Below are 11,860 nucleotides of genomic sequence, written 5' to 3'. Positions count from 1 at the left end.
TTTTCTTCCGTACTCACTAATGATTGGCAGGGCTGACAGTGATTGGCAGGGGCTGCCATGGCAACGCCACAACGACACTCAGAAGACCAATAGAAAAGCGAAACAAAATGTTTCAATGCTGCACTCACTGTGGATTTAGGGGAGATATTATGAGGCTGTTGTCATTAGGGCGATTGCTGTTGAATCATTGAATCTTGACTCGGTGGCGGTGCTGGGTTGGTGTGTGTGTGTGTGTGTGTGTGTGTGTGTGCGTGCGTGCGTGTGTGTGTGTGCGCGCGCGCGCGCGCGCGCGTGTGTGTGTGTGTGCGGCTGGGTGTCTCTATGTGGCTGTGTGTGTGTGTGCGTGTGTGGAGGAGGCGTGCGGGGTGCGTGTGCCCCTTTCTCCCGGCTGCCTTCCTTTCTTTCTTTTCTCCTTGATTTCTTTCCCCCTCTCTCAGGTCATCCCATGGTTTTCAGGTCCCCTCTAGAGCTTTATCCCACCCATTTCTTCTTGCCAAACTTCCCCGCCGACCCGCATCCCCCCTCCCTCCTCCTGGCCAGCAGCGGCAGCGGCAGCAGCGGCAGCGGCAGCACGGGCTGCAGCCCCGGTGGCGGTGGAGGCGGCGGCGGCTCCAGGGGACCCCAAGAAGAGTTGTCCATGTTTCAGCTGCCCACCCTCAACTTCTCCCCGGAGCAAGTGGCCAGTGTCTGCGAGACGCTGGAGGAGACCGGAGACATAGAGAGACTGGGCAGGTTCCTCTGGTCGCTGCCCGTGGCCCCGGGGGCATGCGAGGCCATCAACAAGCACGAGTCCATCCTGCGCGCCCGGGCCGTGGTGGCTTTCCACACGGGCAACTTCCGCGACCTCTACCACATCTTGGAGAACCACAAATTCACCAAGGAGTCCCATGGCAAGTTGCAGGCCATGTGGCTCGAGGCGCACTACCAGGAGGCCGAGAAGCTGCGGGGGCGCCCGCTCGGCCCGGTTGATAAATACAGGGTGAGGAAGAAGTTCCCGCTGCCCCGGACCATTTGGGACGGCGAGCAGAAGACGCACTGCTTCAAGGAGCGGACTCGCAGCCTCCTGCGGGAGTGGTACCTGCAGGACCCTTACCCCAACCCCAGCAAGAAAAGGGAACTGGCGCAGGCCACCGGCCTCACCCCCACGCAGGTCGGCAACTGGTTCAAGAACCGGCGGCAGCGAGACAGGGCGGCCGCGGCCAAGAACAGGTCAGTGCCCGCAGCTATCCCGCGGGGGGAGGGGGTGCCCCTTGTGTTTGCTCTCCGGCCCCCCAGCACGCCGGCAGGGTCCCGGGGAAGGAGCCGCTCGCCGGCGGAGGTGCGGGGAGCCGGCCGAGCCCCCTGCCCCTGCGACGCCTCTGCCCTGTAGAGGGCACCGCCAAGCCCCCCATCACCCCCCGCGGCTTTATTTGAGAATGCCAAATGCAGCGGGCACCCGCGCTTCTCTGCCCGCTCCGCCTAGGAAGAGTTGCGGCGAGCAAAAAGGAGAATTTTCCTCCAAGCCCTTCTCCTATTGTTCGTCCGACCCATATCTATCTATCTATACACCTTTGAATTTTTTATTTATTTTTTTAAAATGTAAACACCGTCTTTTTCTCCGGAGGAAAATAAGGGGAAGGAGCGGGGAGAGAAAACCCCACTCCGCTCGTATTTCTCTTTGTAAACGCACCGGCTCCGCGTTTGCGCGCGCGCGCGTGCGTGTGTGCGCGTGTGTGTGCACAGACTCTCCCCGCATATTTATTTGCCTACTTGTGCGTTTTTTATTGTGTCGTCATGAAAGCAAAACCACCCGAGGAGCTGCTCCCCACAGCTCCGAGGGCTTGCTTGCAAGGTAAAGTTGAACGAGCTGGGCCAGCCGATGTATTTATGATTTTTTTGTTCTTAATTAGGAAGTGTTGGGAACAAAACTTCCTCTTCTTACTTCTGCTGTCGCCCAGCTTCTTTTTCATGGTGACTCCTGGGGCGAAATTATAGGGGGGGAAATATAATAAATCCAGAGAAAAGGGAAAAAAAGTTGGTGGGGGGGGGAGGAAGAGAGAGAGAAAAGAAAAGCACAAGCTCGCAGGGTTTGACGATTTAATTTCCATCAAATGGAAGGCAGATCCGCGGAGTCCTGTAAATAGACAGAAGTTGGGTGCGAATGCTTTTGTTGAGTGCTGACAGCAGCATGAATACCCCGGGAAGGGAAATGGGGGAAAATAATCAAACGCTCCCACATGAAACAACTGCTAAATGGTCGGAAACGACCAGGCTGTGTCCAGCTCGGCAAGTACCGAGATGGAAAAGCCCTTGGTGGGAATCCGTGGGCTGCGGAGTGCATTTCCAAGAGCCCTGGGAGCTGCTCGTCGCTGTGCTTTGTGAAGGGCTGCTCAGCCCAGGACTTCCCAGTCCTCTCCCTTCCACTTGAATTCCACTTTCTCTGCCTCCCGACCCCGCTCCCCCAGCACTGGGGACAACTGCAGATTTTCTGGACGCCTTTACAGCGACAAAAACCTCTCCGCTTGGCGAGATGTGTTTGCTGGGTTTTAAAACCGAAACCGTCGTCAATTAAAGCCGAGGGAGAAAAAAAATCGATGCATTTTAGACCCCTGTATTTTTTTTCAATATCGCAAATTTGGGGGATATATTGATCCTCTCTTCCCCTTTCTTGGTACGTCTTTTTTAAAAAAAATATTACTTATATATTGATTAAACCAGAGAAGCCGAGATCATTTGCAATTCTCTTCTGCTGCTCTTTACTCCATGTAGCTGTGGCTGTTCCAGGCACACAGAAATATTGCTTTACTTTAGGGCAGGTTCCCAGTCCTCTGGGCGCAACGTGGGCAGGAAAAAAGAGAAATGCACATTGTAAAAAAATAAAATAAAAATAATGATAATAAAACCCCACGGGGGCAGCAAATGCGTGTCTGCTCCCTCTCCTTCGGTAAAATGGTGCTGGCACTACTGAGAGGAGTGCTTTGGTGTGAGCGGATGGCAAGTGGGCTTTCTCGGATGTGGTTTGCAACGCTTGCAAGGGGCTGCGTACAGCTGCAATGACAGGAGCAGTGCAGTGCAGGGCCCGCAGCTTTCTCTAAACAAGGCTGAGAGAGATTGGACCCTGCCGGCCTGCATGTATATGCGTGCGGGCTCAGCCTTTGCAGACAGCGGGGTGGGGGTCCCAGGAGGAGCCCGCCGGCCGGTGCAGGGAAGGCAGCCTGGGTGGGTGGGTTGGGGGGGAGGGCAGCTCACAGCGAGAGGCCGCTTGGTTGCTGAGTGTGTGTTTGTGTGCGTGCGGGTGCGGGCTGGGAGAAGGGGCAGCCGGCGGCTGGCTCTGGGGCTGTTTCTCAGGAGCCCTGTGCTGTTGTTTTGTCTCCCGGCGCGCTGCAGGCTCCAGCACCAGGCCATAGGACAGAGCGGCATGCGGTCGCTGGCCGAGCCCGGCTGCCCCACGCACAGCTCGGCCGAGTCCCCGTCCACGGCGGCCAGCCCCACCACCAGCGTCTCCAGCTTGACAGAAAGAGCCGAGACAGGCACGTCCATCCTCTCGGTAACCTCCAGCGACTCGGAATGTGATGTATGATAGAGGCAAGCCTCCCGGCCAAGCGACCAAGCTACCCCGTCCCCCACCCAAAGCCAACCAAGCCAAACCAAACCCAGCCCTAGCATCAGGACACACACGCACGCACACACGCACACCGCCCGAGCAGAGCGAGGCAGCAGCCAGAGACAGGGACCAGAGCCGAGACCCTACCGCCGCCGCCACCGCCGAGAGATGGAGCTCCCACTTGGACAGGCAGTCACACACGCCGGTGCTGCAGCGGGGGGGGGGATGATAATCATGATATTAACAACAGCAGCAGCAGCAACAACAAAAAAACACACCACAACAAAAAAAAAGTGACAATTGTATTATTTTTAGGACGAGCACGGTTTTCTCCTTTGCGCTTTTCCATGGACGCATTTCACCCACTTGCATGATGATGATGATGATGATTAAATTTGTATCTGGGAAAAAAATATTCTCTATAGTAAAGAAAAGCAACACAAAACAACAACAACAACAACAAAAACGCCGATCGAATTTGTACAAAAAAAAATTAAAAATAATTAAAAAGGAACTCCTTGAAGAGGGAAATAACAAATGTTTATCGCCTTTTTGTTGGTTCTCTTTTTCTCTCGCTCTCTCTCTCTCTCCCTTTCTTCTTATCTCTCTCTTTCTCTGTTTTTTTTTAAGTCCAAGTGATGGTCCCGCCAAGATGCAATCTTCTGTTTTTTTGTTCAGCAGACAATCATTTTATTCGTAAGCACCTTTTTTCTACACTTCTGTCACTGCCTCTGTGGGTACTGGTTATAAATGTGGAAAAAGAATAGTTATGACTGTAACAGATTTTTATTTTTATTTCAAAATTTTATATGAATTATGTATATCTTAATGATGCGGTCATTTTCCCAGTTTGTAATATATGTGTAGAAATGCCTGTATATGATATTTACTCTGCTCTTTCTTTTTTCCTCTCTCTTGCTCTCTGTTTTCTGCCCTCCCACCCTCTCTCTCTCTCTCTCTCTCTCTCTCTCTCTCTCTCCTTTTTATTTTCCTAGACTTTGTGTTCCTTGCACAAACTTAGCTGTCAAGAGCTGACGTGCTAGGTTTTAAAAAGGGACCTCAGCGATAGAAGAAAAGCTTAGGGTGCAACTGTAGTTATCTTATGCAAAAGCTATTTTGAGTATTTCCTAGCAGCTTTGGGGTCTCTTCTTAAACTCCACGTAGGACGCTTATACTATTGTTTCCTTAACTGCGTGTTTATCTATATGTACAAACTTTCTAAATCAAATACAGTATTCCATTTTCTTATCTATTCAGCGATGTTGGTGTTTTTGTCTATTGCAAAATATATCCATCTCTGTATATATTGCCCCCTACATCCTTACTGAGACATGATTTTTAAGCCGTGCTTGGTTAGGTGAGTCAGTCCGGATTATTCACGTTTCTCTCTGAGGCTGCCTTGGCAGCGCACACCAGTGGAAGCTGTCTTTCCTTGTGTATATAGAGCAGCTAGGTGGGACTGGGTTTTTTGCTGCTGTTGCTTTATTTTCGTTTTTCCTTTCCGTGTGTTTGAAGTGCAGTGCTGTGCTTGTCGAGAGAAAATGGAGAATTAGGGTTTGGGGGATTTTTTTTTTTTTTAAGGAGAAAAATTGATAAAATTAACTTTGCATTTAAAGTCTGCCTCGGTGCGAGGGAGGCGGCTGTGAGGGGGAAGGAAAAGAAAACATCACTTTTGTCTGGGCAAACTTTGCCCCCTTGAGTTGATCTAACCACTGCTCCGAATGGGTTTCCAGGACACAATGGTGTCCTTTCAAATCCTGCCTTCGCCCCGCATTTTTTTAAACCGGGAGCCTAAATCATTACTGTGCCCATCTGTTTAGATTAGGAGGTTTCTCCAGAGAGCGTTTAAGACATTTCTGTGTTTGTTTGTAGCTTTAAATGAAAACAAAAACATAAACTACTCTCCCTAATCAGGTTACAGCTCCTCCCCTTGAATCCTAAGTATATTGTAATGTGCTGAAAGAAGCCTTTATTTGCATGACTAACAGTATTTCAGCGTCACCTTTTGCATTAAAGTTTTGCTTTGCCCTAGGCAGATTATTCAACCGTGAAGTAACAAGAGGTGAATTCTAAACTTGTTTTTACTTGAAAATACAATTTTGAAACTTATTAGGATTAGGGTGAAACGTGCCTGGAATTTCTTGACCATTTCACAACTAATTTTGACTTCCGATTTGCCTTTGTGTTCCCTGCCCACCCCCACCCCCCTCCAAGGTAGTTTAATGGCAAGCTCCTGACATCTATGAAAAATACTACAGGCATTTACAAAAGGAAGTTATATGGGCAGAAGAAAAACCCACCTAATATTTGAAGTTCAGTCCAAAGAGAATTAGCGATGCTTTTTCGAAAGAAACTGAAGCGTACATATATTGTGTCTACGTTTCATAGCCTTGGGAGCATTCCCTGTGTATCTGCGCTGCTTCCTTTCAGTCTAAGCAGGTCCTGGGAACGTGTTTACTATCGGGGCGATTAGGAAAGACTGCCTAGATGCTTTAAATGCTGGAGTGTTTGAGCAATAGTGAATCTTGAAGACCTGTGTGCTCAAGTGAGTCGCTACATGGAGAGCAAACCTGAAGGTGTGAGAGCTCTGTGCTTGTGGATTTTTTTTTTTTTGGATTACATTTATTAAGTTGTCCTTCTCTTGTCCCTGGTTACCTGGAAGCTCTCCAAGCCCGATGCGGTTGCTCTGCTGCTCTGTTAGCACACACCTTGCTAGACAAGAAAGCGCTTAACCGCCCCCCCTCCCATTAGTAGTGAAATGCAGTGAATTTGCTCGCATAGATTAAAATCCCTACGGTACCCCCTCATTTTAGAAATATCTCCAGCTCTCTGACAGAGTAGTTTCTTGCCAAAGAAAAATGAGAAATTTAATTCTTAAATGAATACCACGCATAGCCTGCCACAGGCTTTCCCACTTTTATTAAAATTCAATTTTATCTTTGAATGAAGGCACAACCTTTAGATATTCAGTTATGTGCAAGGCAAGCCTGGTGTTCTCTTGATGTTATGTGTAGCTTGTATCTAACACGCTGTGTGCTATTTTCCAGCGCAAAATAATATGGGTAAGTTCCTTTTGTAGCATAGGAGAATTTTTTTTAAAAAATAACCTGAAGTATGCAACACCAGCGTTGGTTTGGAGAGTGAAAAGATGCCTCAGATTGCATCGCTTGGGGGATAAACCTATATTATTAGTCTTTCTCCTCCCCCACGCAGATTTAAAGAACATGAAAAAAATGCTAACAGGGAGCAAAATACTCTCAAATTAGCTGCACCCTCGCATGTATCTGACATTGGGAATTGTTCTCTTATTTCTATTTATTTCGTCATCCCTAAAATGGGTTAGGAAGGAGCAGACGCCTCTGCAGAGACAATCACAGCACCTAGGAGTCACTCCAGATTATTACCAGGGCAATTGTCTACATTATTTATGGATTTTAAAAAGTGCAATATTTTTACTTCTCTTTTTGATGAGCATCATTATGACTCTGCTATTTGTAACAGAATTAAATACCTGAAAAGATTCGGAGATGTGAAAGTTTCTTTTTCCTCATTCTAGAGTCTAGCATCTGCGTTTCTAGGGCGTCAACTCACAGCAACATCCTGCCTAGATCTGGCGAGCTGTTCTGGGTTTAACTTTGTATTTTCACGCTCAACACAATAGCAGTACTGGATGTCACTTGTGTTGGTGCGAAACCACCCAGAGACCGTCTGATCCAGGGCTATTTTCACATCTGTTTACGAAACACATAATGCCTTGTTCCTAACTTGTCTTAGTCACCAGTTTGCTTCCGGAGAATATCTGAGTATGATTTTTAATTTCTCTTTTCTTCCTCCCCCCACCTTCCGCCCTTTTAATTTTTTTTTTTAATTTCAGAAAGTCACTACGTTTTGGAAAACAAAAACGTTCGGCTTCTCCTGTAAGACAGACTGACTCTTGGTCATTTGGAAGGAGGCCAGAGAGGCAGGCCCAAATATACACATTTTGAACATGTTTTTCTCCAGGGTTTCTTTCAGGCCACTGTGAATTTATGTGGTGTGGCTGATGTGTGCATCGTGTGTGTGTGTGCGCGCGCGCGCACGCGTGCATCTGTGTGTGTGTTATTGTTTTCTGGTCTCTGTTCTGGTGCCTGTGTTTGATGTATAATATATGGGTCCACGAATAACAGATCAGGCATTGGTGTTTATGTGTGCTCTATGTGGAACTGCTACAACTAATGATATTCTGTTTAGAAGCTGGCCTCCATAATAGATAACCGATGCTGTTCCAGGATTTGCATGAGAAACCTGAATGGCTGATTGAGGTGTAAATCTATGAAAATCTGCATTTAAGCCTTCTCGCCCACTAAACCCATCTGCCCTGGGAAGATAGGGCCTATCGAAAGCGCCAAACTGGGGTCTTACCTCTTTCCTTCCTCTGGCCGATCATTATCGACAAGCCCTCTCCAGTATTAGTTTATTATCCGTGACAAGCTTGACTGTTGATTAAGATGAAATTACTCGGAAGCTGAAGTGCATTTGATCAATATTTAAGCGAAAGCCACAGGACAGGAGACAGCTGGCCGGGAACTCGCAGCGCACCGGGCCCTGGGAGGAACTTTCCATGCGTGACTCTGCCGTGGGAGACAGGCCGGAGCCCTGCCCCCGCGGGGACCGCAGCCACGGGGGGATGGTGTGTGCCCGGGGACAACTGTGTGTGCCTGCCCTCAGCTGCCCGGCCTCCCGGCTCGGCGCGGCCAGGGCACGGGCGAGGAAACACAGCGGCGCGAGACAAAAGCTGGGCTGGGGCTCGGGACATCCACGCGTGACTCCTGCGGCCAGGCGCAGAGCTCCCCCCTGCCCGGGGGCTCCTCCAGTCGGGCGCTTAATGCGGAATAGCGCGGGCGGCCTCATTGCAGGGCTCCCACTGTGTGTGTGTGTGTGTGCAACGCCATTGTCTGAGAGCCCAGGGAAAGTCACCTGAAAACCCTCTCTCTGTTTTAGCTCCCAGATGTCCGCCCGGGCCCTTCCGCCTGGTCCTTTGTGTGCACGCCATCGCCCCGTCTCCTTCCCCAGCCAGGGCTGGCGGGGGTGGGATCCGATAATCTATAGCTCCCTCTCCCTGATCAATTACAGCCGGCTTTTAGAGGGAGCGGAGCCTGCCTGCCGGTTGCCCTTAATCTTTAGCATACCCCGATGAGGTTATAGCCCCGGCCCAACGTGAAAAGAACTGTGGACGTTGGTGCCCTGGCACTGCTCTGATTTCCTCGGTTAGCTGAGCACAACTTTCTATTCGTGTTTATTCATGCAGCTTCTTATTGAGCTCCACGTCGCACTGGCCTGGATTCCGCGCGGAGGCAGGAGCACAGACAAACGCTGCCTTCTGGAGCGCTCGCGCGCGCGCAGACACACACACACCCTCCCACCCAGACAGACAGACAGACAGACAGACAGAGCAGCACCCAGACGAGAGCCCACCACGGGCAAAAAGGACGAGGCGGCCTCCAGTGGGAAGCTAGCCGCATCCCCATCCCCCCCACCAGGAAGACCCCTTAGAAGGAAGTTTGCCAAAAGGAGAAAAGACAGTCACAAAAAATGCACACTTGCAAATTTCCGAAGGCTGAGGAGGGAAAGCGGGTGGGATGAGGAGGGGGGTGGGGGGAGGCATTAGGAATATTACCGATGATACGGATAAATAGTACACGCTGGCAAGGTCACGGAGAAGCCTACAGCTAGGACGAGGGGAGCATAGTGGCGATTCACTGAGGTGGAGGGCTGCAGATGGGGAGGGCCGGGGTTATGTTTTTCTGCTGATTTTTATTCCTTTATGTAATGTTATTTATTTTTTAACTGGAGAAAAAAATGGGGCTGGGGGAGGAGGTCTGTAAGACAGCAGTCCATCACCCCTGGCTTTGCTGGCGAAGAAGGCTGCTGAATAACTCAGGTTAGCTGGCTGGGTTGCACTAGAGCTGAAGTACAGGACCGAGTCTCCGGGTGGCAGGTCCTTCGCGGAGCAGGTGGCAACTGCACTGGAAGTCAAGGCTGGAAATCCGAAATCTCCACAGCGGATTTCGGTTGATTTCAATTTCAGTTATGGCTACGAGAGGGAGGTTTAGCAGTACTGCAAATATTTGCTTTCTGTCCCCATAGAAACATCATTAAAGTTCATTTAAGAACAAGGACAATGAAATATATATATATATATGTCTTTCACATGTGTTCTTGTTCTTAAATAGATATATTCCAATGAGGGGAGGGAAATTTGCTTTCCTCTTGGAATAGTTTATCCATAATAAAATAGTTCAGTAGTTTAGTGGAAGCCCTGTGCTGATTTCTGAGCCTTTCCTCGGTGCCTGTGTGCATTTGTGTACCTCCACGCACACACAATCGGTGTGTACGTATACACATCTATGCGTATTTGCATCTCTAATGCGTATAGGTGTGCGCACGTGTACGTGCACACTTATACTCTTTCTCATCTGAAGATTAAAGTAGCTCTTGTAATGTCTTGTAAAACACTGCACATTCCCTTCTAATATCTAAATAGGTCAGCAATATAGTTCAATAACATTGAAGGTGTCTGTGTAGTCTCTCTCTTCAGTCTGTGATAAAACATTCTTTAAGACTATTGGGATTTTAAACTGTAATTCTATTAAATAGTAATTGAAGGGTCGCGAGAGGCGATGATACAGGATCAGCAGTGTGTAAGCCGTCCGTTTGAACTTTAATTTGGAATCATAGGCAGATGGGATCACGGCCTCTTTGTGATGCTTGCAGATTTAAAACTAGCCGGCACAGGGAGAGGGGAAAAAAACTGCAATGCAGATTCATTCATTAAACATGAAAGGTTAGTGCTGGAGAGGATAAATGTTTAGACGTTTAGGTAAATACAGAAATATTGTCTCCCCTTCCCTCCCACTATAACTCCCCAACTATCTCAGTTACTGATTTTCTATTGTTATTGTAAATAACTTTTTTTTTACGCCGTCAGTCGGGAGAAATGTACCTGACTGGCTTATTTATACCTGGAATCACATTTTATCTTTGAAACTTTCATTGCACTTCCAGATACTATCTTCCCCGTCTTTCACATGTGTCTAGTTTCACCACTTTTTAAAATTAACTATTTTCTTTAAAGGATTATGGAAGCAAAGCCCTGCTGAATAGCAGCAGACGTTACGAAAAAAAAAAGAAAAAGGAATGCATTGTTTTCACTAAAAAAAAAATGTTATGAATTAATCTCTGGAGCTCAGACGGCGAACAATACATACAGATTCTGAAATGAAAAGCAAACGTATTGCTGTGTAGAAGCTCCTAAAAGCCTCCAGAGCTATACAGGGGACAGCTTAAACTGTGTGAGTGTGTGTATGTGTGAGTGTGTGTGTGTATGTGTGTGTGTGCGCGCGCGCGCGCTAGGTTGAGGGTTATATTGTGGTGGTGAACTCTTAGGCCTGAGGACATTATAGTACCACCTTAGCTGAAAACAAGAGACTTTTGAATTGCAAGAGCCAAATCTTCCCCTCTCGTCTATGTCGTCTTTTAAATACCCAGTCGGTGCTTATTTCTAAATATTTGTAAAGCAGACAGTTTATGGGTTAACCTAATTAACACGTCTGTGCTGTATATCGTGGACAGAGCAGTACAGAGAATTTCTAATGCGATGGTTGCATGGGATAGTCATTTCTGTGTTACAGGAGATTACAGCAACACTGGAGCACTTCCAGATTGTAGATGGTTTTAGATGTTGAATTTTCAGATGAGTATTTACCATCATAACTAATTTAAGACCATTATTAAATAGAAATTCTCAGCAGGGCTCTTTAATGATGGAACACGTTACTAATTACAGAGTTTACGCTCTGTTTTGGCTAAGCAGTCTAGAGGGATGGGATTGTGCTCTGCATGCAAAGCCAATATTACTAACGAGGAGACATCATACCCCTAACATTTCAATCATATTATTAAAGAAAGCCATTTCTTGCCTTATCGGTGCGATTAGATAACGCAGGCATTTTGTTTACCAGGCTCCCAACAACTGGAAATAAATGAAGTAGTGAATGGCATTTCCCTCCCCACTCCGCTCTTGACCTGTTCCCAGCACAATGCAAGCAATGCCGTAATATCAGGCCACACTCACTCTATAGCGCCGAGAACTGAACAATTTCTGGGGTTGTTCCTCCGAGCACACCATTGTTCTCAGGTTAGTGTTGTTAGCTTCCTTAGTTCCCCTGCCACAAACCGTCTCAGGCTGAACCTGAACAGGGTAGATCTATACAGAAACAAGCAGAGCAAAGGTGTGAG

The 11,860-nt window shown here is 48.0% G+C and overlaps 1 protein-coding gene across 1 annotated transcript; it reads left to right on the top strand.

Annotated features, from left to right (window-relative positions):
* Positions 1-445: 445 nt before the first annotated feature.
* On the top strand, positions 446-3,908 carry SIX3 (SIX homeobox 3). Its single transcript, XM_006014739.2, has 2 exons — positions 446-1,209; positions 3,367-3,908. Exons 1-2 carry the CDS (start codon positions 446-448, stop codon positions 3,557-3,559), a joined length of 957 nt encoding a protein of 318 aa, XP_006014801.1. The 3' UTR covers positions 3,560-3,908.
* Positions 3,909-11,860: the final 7,952 nt, after the last annotated feature.

Source organism: Alligator sinensis, unplaced genomic scaffold (genome assembly GCF_000455745.1).
Source record: "Alligator sinensis unplaced genomic scaffold, ASM45574v1 scaffold131_1, whole genome shotgun sequence".
NCBI classification, from domain to species: domain Eukaryota; kingdom Metazoa; phylum Chordata; order Crocodylia; family Alligatoridae; genus Alligator; species Alligator sinensis.
Note: the sequence above shows the minus strand (reverse complement) of the source record. Positions and strands in the feature narration are given on the sequence as shown.

Excerpts from the sequence above, each read along its gene's own strand:
- SIX3 (XM_006014739.2), top strand. The coding sequence starts at position 446 with ATGGTTTTCAGGTCCCCTCTAGAGCTTTATCCCACCCATTTCTTCTTG. Across the intron at positions 1,210-3,366 it reads GCGGCCGCGGCCAAGAACAG|GCTCCAGCACCAGGCCATAG; the intron begins GTCAGTGCCCGC and ends GGCGCGCTGCAG.